The following is an 18,033-nucleotide window of genomic DNA, read 5'->3' on the forward strand; positions in this document are numbered from 1 at the left end:
GATTGTGTGGCTGGGCAAAGAAAAAGACAAATCATAATTAAAAGCACACAAAACAGAGATGAAACACAGCTGGTGGACACACCACAGTTAGAGTCTAAGCGCATAACCAAAGTGGTTCTACAGTACTGGCTGGCTAAGTCTGAGGGGGTTGACAGCATCTAAATACTTTCTCGAATTTCATTGGGGACAGTAGGGGAAAGAGGCAGCTAGTCATTCCATGCATGTTTAAGGGCAAAACACAACGAGGGCAGCACTCACCCATATGCCTCCTCATGTCCAGGGGGGGCTTCCCAGCCTTCTCCCATATTTTCACCATCTGGTCGTGGAAGACCGTCCTCCCACTTGGCTGCGGGATCCCCCCCCACTGTTCCAGACTGTTTAGGAAGTCCAGCTTAAGGCGCTTGAATTTTGTCCGGACCTGCTCCCAGGTCCGGACATAGCCCCTCTCCCTCAGCTTTGAAGCCAACACCAGGTAGGCACCCTTGGTGTGGCAATGGGTGCTGGCCATTAGGCGGCCAACACTTTTTGATTGTAGCACCAGCTCCAGAAGTGCCTCAGCCTCGGCGCGCTGCCAGAAGGAGCCCTTCCGTGGCTTCGGCATCTTCGGAATGACGGTTAGGGAACGAACGTGCGTTGCTCCGATCGACCACCCCGTTTTTTAAATGTATCAAAGCTGCCCACCAATAAAATTATTCCTTGGAACATGAGTGGATTGATCCTCCGGTTTGACAGGGGTCGCCAATACTTCCTGGCTACCCGCCTCCCCGAACTTTCCCCATTCAGCGCTTCCGTATTGTGTTTGTCAATTTCAGTGGGGAGTTAGCATTTAGGGCTGTCAAAGTGCTTTTGGACCAGAGAATCCCCGTTTTTTTGCTGGCAAAGTACACAAACCGCACAAGACAAGGTTAAACAAAGAACACAAAACTTTATTCAACAACAGAGTAGGAAAAACAATTAAACACGCCTCCTGTTTCTGTAGATGTGGGTGGCTATGGCGTCCCGAACCTTGCACCCCTCAGCATATATCCTTTTTCTCCTTGCTTCAGGGATGTCCTGTGTATCCTGAAGGACTACAGGTTCAGGTTCGTCCTCAGGGAAGGGGATGTTATGTCCCTTGTCCTCGCATATGTTGTGCAAAATCACACATGCGATTATCAGCGGAGTCACATTGTCAATATGTACATGGAGTCGTGACATTAAACAACGGAACCGTGACTTCAAACGTCCAAAGGCACGCTCCACTACATTCCTTGCCCGGGAGTGACTGAGGTTGTAGTGGCTCTGCACGTCCGTCCTTGGCCGCTTGTAGGGAGTCATGAGCCAGCGTCGTAATGGGTAGGCTCCGTCCCCGAGGACCAACGCCGGCACACGCACGCCCTCAATGGTGGCGGTGGGGTTTCCTGGAACAAAGACCCCTTCGTCCATGGCTTTCCTGAGGTTGGATTCCCTGAAAACAAGGGCATCATGCCTCCTGCCACTCCACCCCACCTCGGCATCGATAAACCGGCCGGAGAAGTCCACTGTTCCTTGCAGGAGAACAGAGCAAAAGTCCTTCCTGTTCCCGTACTCTTTTATGCTTCCCCCGGGGGCACGGATAGGGATGTGGCTTCCATCGACGGCCGCAAAACAATGCGGGAATCCAAGCCTGGCAAACCCGTCCATACTCTGGAATAAGGGAAAGAAAAGAATATAAGCCATGGCATGTCAGCGTGGGGTGTATCGCGTCTTCGTTGCTGACCTGTCAAACAAGAAAAAAAATTTAAAGGGCAAAGGGGATGGAATGACACTCACCGCTCCAAGCCGGTCTCCGAGGCACACGACTTTGCTGAACAATTCCGCCTCCATGGCGAGGCAGAACTCCTTAAGGATATCGCCAACCGTAGTGACTCCGAGTCCGAATTGCTGGGCTACTGTCCGGAAGTACTGAGGGGTGGCCAAGTACCACAATGCGGCAGCCACCCTTTTTTCAACTGGAACGGGGCGCCGCATGCCAGTGACTTGCCTCTCCATGCGTCCACGTAGAGCCTCCACGAGTTCAAAAAATGTCCCCCTCGACATCCTGAAGTTGGCAATCCAGTGGTCATCATCCCAGCGAGTCCACACAAAATTCTCCCACCAGTCAGAGGATCGTTCGTCCACCCAGAACCGGGGGGGGAACCGGACCTCTGCCAGAGCTTGCCAGCGTTTCTTGGCCGCCATGGTTACCCTTACAGAACGTCTTCTGCTGCTGGTCAGCGTTCCGGCCACCCGTTCTCGGTACTCCGCGATAGCATACGTCCGACGCGACAAGGCGGTATTCATGCGCTGGACCACCGCGAGCATGTAAGCCAGCAATTGAAAAATAAGCCTCTCCATTGCAACGTTGACCTGTGCTGCGGGCAGTAGGCTACGCAAACAAAAGAGTGAGGCCGACCGCGTGTCTGCCCAGGTGCATATAAGCAGGTAACCTGTGGGCGTGTACTGTGGGCGGGGATTAACCAATCAAACATGTCAATGCATCTGGTTCCTAGAAAACAATAGAAAACACGTTCCAAGGGCGCCAATGATCGGACGATAACGCGTTGCTACGGGGTTTCCTGGGTTTTTTAAAAAAAAAGGGAACCCCGACAAGTTCGGCTTCAGGGTCGAGGTCAAAGGTGTGCCTGCAGTTTGATTGACGGGCACGGGAGGCCAGAAGCGCTAAAAAGGGACCTCCTTTGTAGCGATAAGACGGAGAACCGGAAGCCTGTGGGTTACGAAAGTGGCGAGAAGTGAAAGTGCCAAATTCCGCAAAAACCGCAGCTGTGCGTTACGGGCACGGCTAGTTACATTTCGCTACTTGAAGTAGCGCTTTCACAAACGGCAACCAAATAGCAACTTTGAGCTCTGTGCGAAATGGCCCTTACACTCTTTCCCCACATTCTGCCTTGTTAGCAGAGCCCAGTTTTTAAATATTGCGAAATATAATACCTTTCCATGCCAATATCCAAATATTTATTTAAGTATTTGGATAACTGGCTTTGAATTCAAATATCCTTGGATGTCATATCAAAGATGTTAAGTAGATATTTGGGATATGGTTGAATATTATGGGGATATCTGATAAATCTTCAGCACCAGAAGCCACTGGAAAGAATGTTCACAAGTATTTGGGTGACAAATCCTTCTGATCCCCCCCTTCCTTTCCACATTATTCTCAGTGCTGGGAAAGTATAAATCCATTCAGATTAGATCCTTCATTTTGAAATGTGTGCAGGGCTGTACCCTCAGACGTTTGTGTGGCTGTGGAGGGGCCCATGCTGATGTCTTCTGTTTTGCTTCCGATTACAGCATGTTCCCACTAAAATACTTTGTGAGTCACTCTGGAATTTGTTGGCTGGCGCTCTGTGTTCTTTCCCCCCCTATAATCTGAAATACAGGAAATTATAATTGAGAATTAAAAAATCGTCCGTAGGCTAGGCTGATGCACCTTGCATCATACAACACATAGCAAAATATTCCAGCTCCATTTAGGACACTGAACATTTGTTTTCCCATTTAAAATAAAATGTGGCATGTCCTATCAGGCAGGGAAGTGGGTATGCAAAGTGAAATATTGTGTGGTCTGTTTACATCATGCCATCATTTTTTTAGCAGCTCAGGAAAACAAATATGAGAGAAGATGCTCTAATAATGTTGGTTTGCTGAGAACTAGCCTTAATTTATGTAAATTTTCCTCTCCCCACAAACGGTACCTAAATAAAATGTTGTTTTATGGAATGTTGATTGTGTTGTTTTTTTGAACATTCTTAACACCAAGATAACCAATTTCTTGGAGTAGAGGGTATGAGTCACAGGCAAGCCTTGGTGGACTCTGCCCTTCCCAGGGAAGAAAGAAGCAAGGAACATGGAACATTCTTCAAATTATATGTGCAAAATGGAGTTAGGAAGGAACATTAACAGCCCCCTATTCCCTGCATGAAAGTATTATTCTCCTTTGTATTTGATAAAACTTGTACAAATGCTACATTAAGGAGAGCAACCAGCAGGCCTCTAGCAAAAGAAATGTATGGGGGCTAAGAAGCGCTACCTCTGCCTCCAGTGTCCCACCCTCAGACCCACCTCCCTCTCCCTTCTTCCGGGGGATGGGAAGTGTTTTTTTAAATTAAGAACAGCCTGAAGCAACGAATAGGTGGACAAGTGTGCAGGCAATGCCAGAAGTAATTTTCTCCTAAAGTTGTAACACAAAGCATGTCTTTCTAAAGCCCCCCCCCTCCAAAATCAGGAATGAAATTATTTTTTTAACAGTATCAAGACTTGTGATTCCATAAGGGGTGGCATTCAAAAAGCACTATGCATCTATGATTAGATGCATAGGCATTTAAATTGAGAAGTATTGAATTAAAAAAAAATAGCAGGCATCACGGGCCCTTTAAAACTCTGAGAAAGGGGATTGGTTGCCATTATTGATTGACAGGAGGAAGAGAGTCACATGTTAAGTGTGTTGCTCTCTTCCGCCATTTCCAGCAGGCATGTGGAGTATAAGAAGCATGAAAAGGCAGCAGACTAATGCGAGACAGCAAGAACGTGAGGAATGGCCAGAGGTGCAATAATTTTTACCACTACGCCATTCTGCTGGCATAACTATTTTTTTCCATGTGCGGAAATGCCCTTCCTTTGGACAGAAGTTTGACTCTTGAAAGCTTGTGTATCCTGTTGGTTTTTAAGGTACACTGGAGTTTTATCTTGGAAGCAAGCTGTTTATAAATTCAAAAGCAGTCATCATTAACACTATGCCATGATTCAAGAACAATTTCCAGTGTTAAGATTTGAACTGTTTTAAATGCAGCTGCAAAATCTGAGTGGGCAGTGCAGTAAAAGAGATTTTAAAAACAACTGTTCATCAGTGGTTTGGTAGGATTTGTCACTGTTTGCTAATATACAAAACAGCATTTTCATGGAATGACGTTTCTTACTTCTATTGTTTTTAGGTCACATACAATAAATATATACTACTACTACTTCTATTGTTTAGAAAAGGTAAATCAAATCCTGCTCACATTTTAAAAGCCTGCGGGAGGGGTTCAGCCTCTCAAATATTTTTATAATGAACCAGGGATTAATGATGTAATCCTAAACAATACCCTTCTAAATCCAATAAACTTAGTTCAGTGTAACTCTGTTGGGCTGCCACTGTTAAATTGTGAAAATTGGCATGAACCTGAAGTGGCATGTTGCTGAAACCTGCAGAAGCCAATAGGGCCCCCTGTGACATTTGTTCAGCCCCAGCATTTGCAGAGCTCCAAAGAGCAATAGAAGTGTTACCTGGAAACAACAAACACGTTGCTTTGAAACCTGCACAAATATGACTTCCCTGACAAAGCTGAGGAAAGGATATGTATATTCCAGGGGCAACGTTTCAGTGGTGAAGGAATGCTTGGGGACAGAGGAGATTCACAGCAAGATTTAAGATTAAGCAGTAAAAACTAATGCAGTTCATGAAAATCATCATGATCTGTAACAGATTACCTGTTGAGAAGTACTGTGGCCTGACACACTTCTACTACCAATCTGCCTGACTCTGCTGTTGGAATTCCTCCCTCAGCTGTGTGTTTGTTGTGCAGTGTGGGCAGTCCTCAAGGGTGCTGTGTGTATTCCCCGTCACCTTCCCATGTGATGCCCTGGAACCTGAGGGAGGTGCAAAGACATCAGTCTCCAGAATTGCCACAAATGCTGAGCCGACCTTCCCAGCAGTCTCCAGCGTGCAGAGCAAAGTTGGCACACACTGCTGCCAGAGAGGACGAGGAACTGTGGTTGACATTGGGGAAGGCACAAGCTTGGCTTGATTTTTTTTTTTATACCATGCCTCTGAGGAGAAAAGTGAGACCAAGTTCTGCTTCAGGAAAACTAGAAACGTCCACACTCAGCAGGTAAGAAATGGAACCATAGAAGAAAACAATGGTTTGTTTCCTGTTTCCTATAAACACAAATATTGTGTGGTCAGTTAAAAAAAAACAACTTATGATACAGACAGAGGCTAGAAGTACTGTTTGGAAGCTCTTAGTTGGTGTGAGGAAACCAAAGATGGTAGGTGGTGTTTTTCCTTCCTACAAACTGAAATGTTCTACTACCGTTTGCTGAGTTATTTTGTTTAGAAATGATTCCTTGGAATCTGTTCTGTCAGCAAATGCATTTCATCCGTGGACATTGTTCCCATTAAAAAACAAAACAAAACTCTGCCTGCTTTGCTTGGAAACGTGTAGCGTATTATAATTAGCTTCGCCCCTGAGTGCTGGCTACCAAGAGAGTATCTTAGAGGAAAAGACTGGCAAATTTGAAGCCTTCTTTGGGAAATGTGTGAAGAAATGAAAGAAGAAAAATGGTCTATTTTTACCAGTCAATCGCAAAGAAGCAGTGTGGTATTGTTAATTTTATTTATATTAGGACATCTGAGAAAAGAAAAATAGCAATAAAAGAAACCAGCCAAAACAGTACTTAAGTACAATAATTTTTAAAAATTTCAATAAAACCTGTTTTCAACAATAAAACTAACCATTGTAAATGTTAAAACCAATAGTTAATAAAATCGGCAACATTCTGAGAGGGAGCAGAGGAGAGCAATGAGGATGATCCGGGGCCTAGGGGCCAGGCCCTATATGGAAAAGCTGAGGGACTTGGGAATGTTTAGCTTGGAGAAGAGGAGGTTGAGAGGGGATATGATTGCTCTCTTTGCGAATCTGAAAGGTTGTCACTTACAGGAGGGCAGGAAGCGGTTCCTGTTGGCGGCAGAGGATAGAACGCGCAGTAATTGCTTTAAACTACATGTAGAATGATATCAGCTAGATATCAGGAAAATATTTTTCACAGAATAGTTCAGCTGTGGAATCCATAATAAGTACTTATCCAGCCACTGCCTAAAGGCTGCAAGGGTTGTTGTAAAGATAAATCCCAGGGAGAAGACCAATGTCAGCCACTTTGGGGGTCCATTGGAGAGAAATGTAGAGCACATATGAAATTAAATCATAGTTTGATATCTAGTTATTGCTGCACATCATATCCAAGAGTAAACAACAATCTACATGAAGCTAGTCTACACACTGATTGCTAGTTAATTTTACGGCTCACTTATTTGCAAACAAGCCTTCCAATTTCTAATTTGCAGTGCCATGCTAAACAGAGTTACACCCGACTAAGAAGGTTAACTTCAGTGCTTAGGAAGGCATTGATATTTGGCAGCTCTTTACAGTTACAAATGTTATCTTATGCATAGCCCATTCATTTCAATTTCATGTAGAGGGGCCTTTTCTAGCACGGTGGGCCTTTGGTACCCAGAGTTAGGATCTAATTCTGACAGAGGTTGTTAGGTTTCCCTTCTCGCTGCGCAGAAGGAGAGCTTCAGGGTGTCCTAGTATAATGCTAAGCAATCTGGGGCTTTTAAGGTGATCCTTAACAGTATCAAGCTAGCACTGAGCTGTAGACAGTTCATTGTTTCACAAGCAGGTTGACATGCAGTCAAACTTTCCTAGAGCTCTGTCCAAGGTACACTCTGCCTGAAGTCTGTTCAAGTAAGAATATTGTTGCAGATTATTTGGGTGGTTAGGTTTTTATTTTTATTTTTTGCTGCAAATCACTTATAAACTGCTTTAATTTCCAATTTACCAGAAGAGTGATTTCTCTTTGTTACAGAAACAGGCTGGAGGAGATGGATAACAGCAAGGACTCTTACACTATTCAGTAGGCATAACTGTAGCCTAGCAACATTCCAGGTCACTCACCACAAAACAAAAAAAATGGCAGCCCAAAGAAATCATTCACTCTTTACAAGAGAAAATGTTTATCTTTGGCTTGGCCTTCTGCCAAAAAACAAAACAAAACAAATGGTCCAATCCTTGCAAAGACAATGCATAGAATAAGCAGCACAGAACTGTAAATAATTTGGGTCAGCCAGGCCACTGGTTAGGCAATGGAAGGAGACGGTCTGCTTCTGACATGTTACAGAAATTTGCTCTGGCTGCAAAATGATTTTAAAAATTTTTTGCTACTCACCAAAGTGATGCAATCCCAGAGATTTACACATTTCTAGGCTCAATCGACAGAGAAGGTGTGACTCCTTAAGGCCCTTACCTTACCTGGGTGGCTCAGGCTGGCCCTACCTCATCAGATTTCAGAAGTTAACCAGGGTTGGTCCAGGGTAGTATTGAGATGGGAGGTCACCAAGGAAGTCCAGGGCTGCAACCCAGAGGCAGGCAATGGCAAACCGACTCTGTCAGGCCTTGAATACGAGGTGACCACGAGGTGACTGTGACTCGGTGGCACCTTCTACCACAATAACTCCTCAGGGTTGTACTGCTTGTTTCTCAGATTGAGGTGTCTACTTTTTCACTCTTGAACTGTGTATCTAACTGTTTTCTTTCTTCGTTCCCGTGTACCTGTAGAAATCTTTCTTTACAGATGTGCATGTGTTTTTTTTTTTTGGGGGGGGAATACACATTAGCTAGTCATATTCACTGAGACACACCTAAACCTGTTTGGTTCATGTAAATATTAATTCACTTAGAAATGCAATTTTAACATTCCCTGGCCTAGTGCACATTACTGAACTTGAGAATAATCACAATTTTTAATGTAATTTCCCCCCACCACAAACATACCAGTTCCAATCCTGGCCAAGTAGCAAGCCCATGTAGTTTAATATAGAAAATGTAATCCCTGGCCCTAAGAAATCAGGGCCCTACCTGAACTTCCAGAATTCCGCAGGGCCTGTAAAAGGGAGCTCTTCCACCAGGCATTTGCTGAGGCCGACTGACTTAAAACATCTACAGGTCCCTCCCCCCCTCCCCTTAGACTGAGAGGTCGAACCTACAGATGATTGTTGTTTGTTGGAATGCTGTTCTAGTTGAGATGCTATTGTTATTTGTTATATTGATATTGTTATATGTAAATGTTCTACAATGTTTTATGTAAACCGCCCACAGCCGTAGGGAAGGGCGGTATAAAAATCTAAATAAATAAATAAAATAATCTATACTGATTTAATTATTTAATAAATTTCTATCCCATCCTTCCTTCAAGGAGTTGCAGCCAAGAGACACATACCCCCACAACAACCTTGTGAGGCTGGCTGGACCAAAACACACACACACATACACACACAGTTTCATGGCAATGACGGGTTTCCCCAGTCCTTGTCTGACTGTTAGTATCCATTAGTGTAGTGGTTACTGTGTCAGTGAGACCCATGTTCAAATCCCCATTCTGTCATGGAGACTCAATGGGTAACCTTGAGCCAGTCACACACTCCTCAGCCTAGCCTACCTCACAAAGCTGTTGTAAGGATAAAAGAAAACAGAGATAAGGGGAATAACACAAGCTGTTTTGTGTCCCCACTGGGGAGAAAAGTAAACTATAAATGAAATAAATAAATAAATAAATATACCACATTGTGTTTGTAGTTAAAATGTCCATGCTGAAGCCTTCTGGCATACTTGCTTTTTCTCTAATGTCTGAACTCAGTTCCTGTGTGAATGTCAACCAGTCACCCATTTCAGCCCCAATTTCTTCTCCTTTCGTAATATAATAGACAGGAAGTTTGAAAATTACGTATGAGGAAAAGGGCACGATTCTGTCCTCTGAAGTCTTGCCCAAGCCTGGAGTCTGGTACCCCTTCCCTTTTCTGCCGCCACCAGCCCCGTGAACGATTAATGAGTGGTGACATCAGAGTCTGCAATTCCCTCCTTACCTTTGTGCTTTGGCAGCATTCTGAATGAGCTGAGAGACTCCACGGCTGCCACAGAGCCTCTGTCCCGACGTGCTCAGACTTCCTTAGGAGGCCCCAGGTTGCAAGCGGCTTCTCCGGTTTCCCGCAGCAGCTTATCAGGCAAGGCTCAGGAAGAGGCAGCCCGGTTTCCAGAATGGCTGATGAAGGAGTTCATAAAAGGGCAGCAGAGGAGCCATTCCATAGGACTCATGGAAAACATCTCGGAGAGTGAAAGACTTCATCGCGTCAGTCCAGCTCGAAGCCCATGGAAAGGAAAGGTACTGCAAATCACCTTGCAGGGAGCTGGAGGGCTTTTAAAGATATTAAGACTGCCCCTGTGTCAATGCTTGTACCGTGTAAATATAGGAGAGGGGTCCGTTTGGAGTTTAGCCTTCCAATAAACTATTTGACAGGCGAAATAGTTTGGCAGGGTTTAGACATAACACGAGACCATGATTTGCTTATCCCTTCCCTCCACCCTCTCACACATCACAAGCTATTTAGTTATGGCCTGGTGAAAACTGCAGTTTGCCACTGCCCCTGAACTGGTGTTCTGAGCAGAGTTTAGGGTTGCCAATCCCCAGCTGGAACCTGGAGATCTCTCGCTATTACAACTGGACAACCAAGATCTGGTCCCCTGGAAAAAATGGCTGCTTTGGAGGAAAGACTTTATGGCACAATATTTTGCTTCCTCCCTTCCCAGGCTTCATCCCCAAAATCTCCAGGCATTTCCCAACCCAGAGCTGGCATCCCTCAGAAAATGCCTCCAGTGGGAAGAAAAGTTCTCAGGGCCTCTCTTCCTTGCCAGATTGAGAAGAAATCAGCACCAGTTCAAAGACTGATGGTCTGGGACTAACTTCTTGACAAGAAATGATTTCCATCAGGGAAGAACCCTGCCCTAGACAGTCCTTGGAAAGGAAAAACGACTGGGCTTCATGCTTCTGACCTTACCCAGGTGTTTAGATTTTTTCCCCAGGTCCCTCCTAAACATAGTCTTCCCAATATGAGTAGTTTTATTGCTCCACCCATCCGCCTATTCACTTAAAGGTCTACAACTTTGTATTGAGCCTGAAAACAAATGCATTGCAGTATAGATCTTTCAGCACAGGGGTGATACAATACCTGCTGTAACCTAACCTTGACAGTAGTCTGGCTGTCACATTTGGGACCAACTTAATTTTCCATATTGCTTTCAAAGGCAGCCCCATTTATTCAGATCAACGCATATCAATGACTCCCTGTTCTCTGCCCAAATTCCCCCTCCACCTTCCTCCCCTCACAGCCACAGATCCATTCATGTATTTCCATCATTAAAACAAGACTAAAACCCTGACTGGATGGGTGAGGGGAGAGTTGCAGCAGATTATTAATAATTAGCACTTTTATAATCATCTGCACGTACTCATGTTTCCTGTTTTGGTGCCTCCTGTCTAAGAAATTGTTTCTTGGCTGTATTAAAAGGGATTTGTCTAATCCACGCAAGACATGGCTATTAGCCATGATAACTAAATGGAATCCGTGTAAAGACATGGTATATTTCTGAACAGATGCTGTGAGCAGACAATTTTGGAAGGGCTTTATAGTTATGCCTTGCTTGTGAGCATCCAGGGGCATATAGCTGACTGCAACTACAGTGCTAAATTAGATTATTCTAATCAGGCATGGTATTTTTTTGTTCTTATACTATGATCTCCTAAAGCGTCGAATATAAATTGTTAAATTAACTAACTAATAAAAGTTTAGCAGCCATGTGCTTTTTTATTCGAGCCCAGCTATAGCTGAATGAAACAGCACCTTTCCAGTTTTTAAAATTCCAGTGAAGTAAGTAATCCAAGAAGCTCTCACTTCATGGCAAAGGGATACATGCTGTGCACCCAGTAAATTATTGATGCATAAGGTTCTGTGCACACTCAAATAACTGCCTTCCTCTTCACGTAAATAGCACCTGAGGCAGTTGGTGTCTTTTTTATTAGGATACAAAAAAAAAAGATCAAGAGGAAGATTGGACACATTCTCTACATAAAAGTATACACAGTAGTTTTTTTCCTTTTCCTTTTTAAAATGTTAGAATTTAGACTTCTCCAGTTGCACTGAGTTGCAATAGTTTCAGAGGGCGACCATGTTGGTCTGCAATAGAACAGTTAGATTAAAGTCCAGTGGCATCCTAAAGACCAACCAGAGTTTCAAGGTATAAACTCTCGAGAGTCAACACTCTCACAAAGTATCTGATGAAGACTGCATTCAGTAGAATCTATCCGATTTGCAATAGGCTTAGTACAGACAAAAAGGCACATCTGCAGAAACTGGACGCTGATGTATGTAGTCTGTTATCTCAAAATATGGAAATGTTCATTCTCCAGGAGACATCTGTGCCCAAAATGCCTAATGCATGTACCTTTAAAAATTATTTCATTTTACTTTTTGTCTCCATAAGATCGAACAGCAAATAACCCTTGACCAGCTTCAGAAACTGCATGCAGCCTTTCAGGTATGACCATCACTATAGGCGTCGCAGCACTAGGGCAGTTGAGAACCACTGAGGTAGATCTTCAGGGTGGTACATATGTTCCAAATATCATCAAACAGGATAGGAAACTCCTGCCTCATGAACCTCTAGAGATTTCTCTCTGAACTGGCCTAGATAAAGGAGAGAATGTAACCTCTTTAGGAAAAACAGCTAAACTTACTGCTAACAATTTCCATGTATAGTGTTATCAGTGATTTGCTGGGGCTGAGGCCTGTGATGCAGAAAATGTCTCAGGGACTCTCTTAACTCCTGGCCTGCTACATCAGCTGCACATGTTGGATAGTGCACTTTCAATAGACTTTAAAAGTATATTTTCCTTTTCCGCACAGCAAAATTCATCTGTAAAAGCACATTGAAAGTGCATTATTCAATGTGTGCGGAATGAGCCCAGGTTCAGTTTTTGAACCCTACCTTAGAAGAGCCTGAAGACAGGAAATATCAAGTATATTTATAATTTATTCCTACTTTCTGCTTTGCTTGGATGTTAGGACTTCTCAAGGGAGAAAGAAATGACACTAGCATAAAAGTATGGTGTTCAGGCCTAAAAAGAACAAAAACAAAAATAGCTGGCCACCCCCTTCTAATTATATTTTGAATAACATTCTGCTTGTGGCTTTATCTGCTTGCAGGATTTAGAAATAAATGGATGTAAATACTTGGATATAGAAAACTTCAAGCATACAGTAAAGAAATGCATGGGATCCCACAATGTGGTAAGCAAACAGTAGTTTGATAAATGAATGGCAAATAGATTCAAGTGGGTAGCCATGTTGCTCTGAAGTAGCACGAAATTTTTTTAGTCCAATTAGCACCTTTAAGACCAGCAAAGATTTATCCAAGGCGTGAGCTTTCGAGTGCAAGCACTCTTCCTCAGACAATGGAACAAGGATCATAAGAGTACCGATATAAGGCAAAAATAAATTAGTAGCAAATTAGTAAACTGTGTTATAACATCCAAATTATGTAGTACGATAATGCTTTGCTTAAAAGGTAATCAGTCTGTTGGGTTCAGTTGTAGTTCCCTAAAACATTGGAGAAATAAAAATGTCGAGGTTTGTAATTAATGGCAGACACTTTCCCAGTTACATCACAGTTGGTCTTAATCTTTGTTGATCTTAAAAGTGCTATTGGGTTCAAATTTTGAATGGCAAGTAGTTTATTAATACGGCGACTAAAACTGGAAGAGACGGGATGCATGAGATCTGTACTTGACCTGCCCTTACTGTATTTGCCCTGCTCTGTGTTTAGCATGCTGTTCTTAGGGCCTTTATCAGTACTGCTCCCCCCCTCCACTTTTTTGCAACTTCTGGCTGCTACGTTGTACCAAATGATTCTTTCCAAGTAGAGACCCAAGTTCATTATGGATCCTCTTTCGTCCCTACAGAATGATGAGCAAATAGAAACACTTTTCATGAAAATAGACTATCCTGCAACTGGCAGGATTCAGTGGGTAAGTTCATATTTGAAAGCAGTGCAAAAAGAAGATAGCACAGAATAAATATATGATGACTTCCTTAAAATAAGATACAGCTGTGGGAAAGTGATAAAGAAAACACGGGGCCAGTGGGAAAGGGTGATAAGATGGTGTCAAATTCTAAGAGTTCTGGGATCACGGAAGTGAAAGGGAAAATAAATGTCTTTTACTTCAACACAATACATTCTTAATAGCAGGGCAACCTTGCCTCCTTCTTCAGCGTAGACAGGATAGAGCTCATGAGTACTCCTCTACCTAAAGCAATGATTTGCCTTATATGTGATACCCACTGAGCTGACCAGGTTTGTCCACCCAAAGTTCCACCATGGTGGATCATGATTAAGTGGTTTCTCAATAAGTTAAGGGATAAGCAAACAAATTTCCTGTTTGAGAAAAAAAAGTTGAACATTATACATTGATAAAAATGTCTGAATTTAAAAACAAATGTTCTTGCTCAGTTTATTCATTTATGACACTAACAGTTCAGGAACAATCAGCAGGTTCTTTTACATGGTGACATGGTTATAACCACTTCTCTCAAATTGTTATTAAACTGTTTTCCCATTTATGTAAAACTAGTAATCAAGCTGGAGATAGATCAAGCAGCGGGCGCTAGACCACGGAGCCCCCGGCATTCGCGCGGAGCGTGGCTGCCAGGGGCTCCGTTTGTCAGGCGGCTGACGCGGTGAGAGGCGCTTTGCGCCTCTCGCCGCATCAGGCCGTTGGGCAGGGAGCCCCCGGCAGCTGCGCTCTGCGCAGCTGCCGGGGGTTCCCTTTGCGGGCGGCCTGAAGCTGCGAGAGGCGCTTTGCGCCTCTCGCCGTGTCAGGCCGCCCTCAAGGAAGCAACCGCGAGCCGCGCTCCGCGCAGCTCGCAGTTGCTTCCTTCAGCAGGCTGGGAATCGGCCGGGCCAATCGGCAGGCGCTTTGCGCCTGCCAATTAGCCCGGCCGATGGTCTGTCAGGAGGAAGGGCCCAATCAGGCCCCTTCCTCATCACGGACAAAGCCCTCCGCCTGAGGGCTTAACGAATTATTTAGTCCGCGGCACCCGAGGCGCCACGGGCGTGTTAAGGATGTATTTCATAAGTATTTCATAAATAAGCCACAATTTCTTTGCATCGTTTCTGGAAATGTAGCAGTTCTACCCAACAAGTGGCGTTAGCTTCTGTACATTGTTCCACGTTCTCCAGTGCAAGTTGCGCCTCTTGACACAATGGTAATTATGACAGAGACAATTACTTACTATCTTACAAATGACTAACACTGTCCCCCCTTCCTGTACTAGAATGACTTCTGCACCTACATCCACCTGGAATATACTGGGCAGGAGAGGTCATGTGTCCGACTGAAAGGATCCACTTTCTCGCTTCCTGCCACAATACAGGAGATCTCACATGGAGAACCTGTGGTTTCCATTTGCTCACTATCGAACAGCACCTTAATAACAGCCCGTGAAGACGGAACTATCTCCTTCTGGAGCACACAGCTCAACCCGAAACGAAGCAAGATGGTGTTTGTATGTTGCTTTTTTCATCTTGCCTTTTGAAGGGTTATTTAACTGTTAATATTGGTACACTGAAGACAGCTTACATTATGCAGCCATGGGACTCTCCCTGTCAATTCAATTAATTAAGTACTTTACTTCATTTATTCCCTGCCTTTCCCTCAAATGAGAACCTAAAGCTACTTACATAATTCTCCATTTTATCCTCACAACAACCTTGTGAGGTAGGTTAGGCTGAGAGTATGTTGTTGTTGTGGTTAGGTGCGAAGTCATGTCCGACCCATTGCGATCCCACGGACAATGATCCTCCAGGCCTTCCTTTTCTTCTACCATTTAAGTTCGCACCAACTGCTTCAGGGACTCCATCCAGCCACCTCATTCTCTGTCGTCCTTTTTTTGCCCTCAATCGCTCTCAGCCCTCAGTTGCTTCCAGGCTGAGAGTATACTAATTGGGGCCAAAGGTCACCCAATAAGCTTCCAGGGCAGAATGAGGATTCAAGTGACTCTCCCAGATCCTAGTCCAACATTCAAACCACTGCTTTACACTGCAGTAAAATCAAATCCCAATCCCTTATTCCATACCTTCATTTAATTAAACCTTAGGATACCTTGTTTAGAATACAGATGTACTTAAACGTATCTGTTTCACCCCTCATCTTAAAAAAACCTTCTTTTATTTCTAGTCACAAGAGTCTTCTCTCCAGGGCTCTCCTCATTCATCTCCCTGCTCACGTATCCTGTTCTTTCCAGGTCCCAATTTATTTTTAGTCAGATTTTCTTTTGAAAACATATTTGTAACTCGGGAATCACAGTCATTGTTTAACTTTTTTTAAAGGCGAAAACCTCTCAAAAATCAAAGTGGTTGATGGATTTTGCTATCATGACACCATATAATAAATTGATCTTGGGAACTGGGTAAGTGTATATTCAATATACTTACTAAAACACCCCCCCCCCCCAATAAGTTTCTTCAACTGCATTATTGGGGTTTGGTTCACTGGAAGAAGCTGCAAATTTTGGTTAACATTATATCAATCCTATTATTCTGCTACTATTGTGCCAGAACAATTGTAAAGCAGGGCCTTGAGTTTGTGCTTATGGTCATATTTCTCACTACCCATGGTGACATATATGGTAGCTGTAGTATTCTCCTGAGGCAATGGAAGATCTTTTATCCACAAATTTTAATTTTGTGACAGGGATCGTGAACTTCAGCTCTATGAAATCTCCAATTTTGAACCCTACCTACAAATTAATGGCTTGGAAGCTATACCTTTGCACGTAGATTACTGGTAAGTGTATCAAATTTATAGAGTTTGTCATTTATGGACAACTATACTGGCTGTTTCCACATGGATTATTTGCTCTGACCTGGCCCTAAAACTGCAGAGAGGGTTTCCAGAGCATCCAAGAAATACTGTCCTGTTCTCTTTCTTTGCTCTGATGTTTCTGTAACCTGCTTGCATTCAGTGTTTCCAGAAACATTGTAGTCAAATTTCAGCTTTCTGTGGTGTGGATGGGATGGAAAGACATGGATTGATTTTGAAATGAAAGCTGGGAATCCAGACAAACTGATACCCAGATTGCTATATTGTTGAAAATGATTGGGGGGAGGACTCTGCACACACTGGATCAGGGACCACAGTATTATAACATCTTTAAACCGCCCGTGGCGCCATGGGCGCCACGGACTAAATAAAGCTTTAAGGGGCCTGGAGGTGGGCTTTGTCCGTGATGAGGAAGGGTCCGTATTGGACCCTTCCTCACGACAGACAATTGGAGGGACCAATCGGCAGGCGCGAAGCGCCTGCTGATTGGTCCCTCCGATTCCCAGCCCCAGCAACTGCAAGCCGCGCACAGCGCGGCTCGCAGTTGCTCCCGGCCTGCCGCCGCCCGAGGGAGCCCCCGGCAGTCGCGCAAAGCGCGGCTGCTGGGGGTTCCCTGCCTGCCTGCCGCCGAGAAAAGCCCGCCGCCGCCACCGCCGCCGCCGCCAACCAGCCCGCCGCCGCCGCCAGTGAGTCCTAGCGCCCGCTGCATTTCCCTGCAGCGGGCTTGGTTACTAGTTATTATTATAAGGTGAATTGGTGCCGTTTACAATTTTGCCTTCTCTTTTAGTTGGGCTCAGTCAGGGGGAGGGAATCACTTTTTATATCTGTAGGGGGGAGCCCCCCTATAGCTTTCCATTTCATCTGTGTGAAGGAATAAAGTCATCCTTCCCTTGCATGCCTGGCAAGCTGCAGCTTTGCTCGCTAAGGTTGCCAATCCATGTTGAGAAATTCCTGGAGATTTTGTTGATGGAACTAGGGAAGGCTGTTAATCAGGTATAATGTTATACAGCCTATATCCTCTGAAGCCATTTTCTCAAGGGGAGGCTGGCAACAGTATTGTATTCCTGCCTAGAGTGACTTGAGTCTTCTTATAGCAAGTCACAAAGCCAAACTAGAGGAGGGCTTTTGACTTTTTTGGGTAGTGAGTGAGTTGATGTTGTGAATTGAAGGGGCTATCCATCCAAGAAAATACATTCTTTGTATGAGTTCTGAGAGCAGAGTCTCACTCATGTTTGGAGGATATTTTGTGGGGAAATTCCCGTTTGGCACATTGAAATCCAGGAAAATGGAAATGAGACAAATAATATGAGGAGGGAATCTTCATGCATTTACAAGGTTGTGCTCATCATGTGTAAATAAAGGTTTTAAACAAAATGGATTACTATCTAACTTTTGTAGAATGATTTCTTGTAAAGACTTGGTGCTACATTATATCTCGATTTCTGAGCCCTGCAGCCCCAGATACAGTTGTGTAGGGATGGGCATGAA

General features: G+C 44.1%; 1 protein-coding gene across 4 annotated transcripts in view; it reads left to right on the forward strand.

Annotated features, from left to right (window-relative positions):
• Positions 1-5,660: 5,660 nt before the first annotated feature.
• The window catches only part of LOC143839597 (cilia- and flagella-associated protein 337-like), a 40,200-nt gene continuing 27,827 nt past the window's right edge, over positions 5,661-18,033 (forward strand). For 3 of the 4 annotated variants that reach the window (XR_013231775.1, XM_077341820.1, XM_077341819.1), the window contains exons 1-8: positions 5,661-5,888; positions 9,714-9,993; positions 12,150-12,203; positions 12,872-12,955; positions 13,627-13,692; positions 14,999-15,229; positions 16,053-16,132; positions 16,417-16,509. Coding sequence is in view for 3 of the 4 variants with exons in the window: in XM_077341820.1 (XP_077197935.1) it covers positions 5,689-5,888; positions 9,714-9,993; positions 12,150-12,203; positions 12,872-12,955; positions 13,627-13,692; positions 14,999-15,229; positions 16,053-16,132; positions 16,417-16,509 (1,088 nt within the window). In the remaining variant the exon portion in view is untranslated. The remainder of the gene's footprint in view (positions 5,889-9,713; positions 9,994-12,149; positions 12,204-12,871; positions 12,956-13,626; positions 13,693-14,998; positions 15,230-16,052; positions 16,133-16,416; positions 16,510-18,033) is intronic. The other variant, XM_077341818.1, reaches the window with a different exon arrangement.

The sequence above is a fragment of the Paroedura picta genome, chromosome 6, assembly GCF_049243985.1.
Source record: "Paroedura picta isolate Pp20150507F chromosome 6, Ppicta_v3.0, whole genome shotgun sequence".
NCBI lineage: Eukaryota > Metazoa > Chordata > Lepidosauria > Squamata > Gekkonidae > Paroedura > Paroedura picta.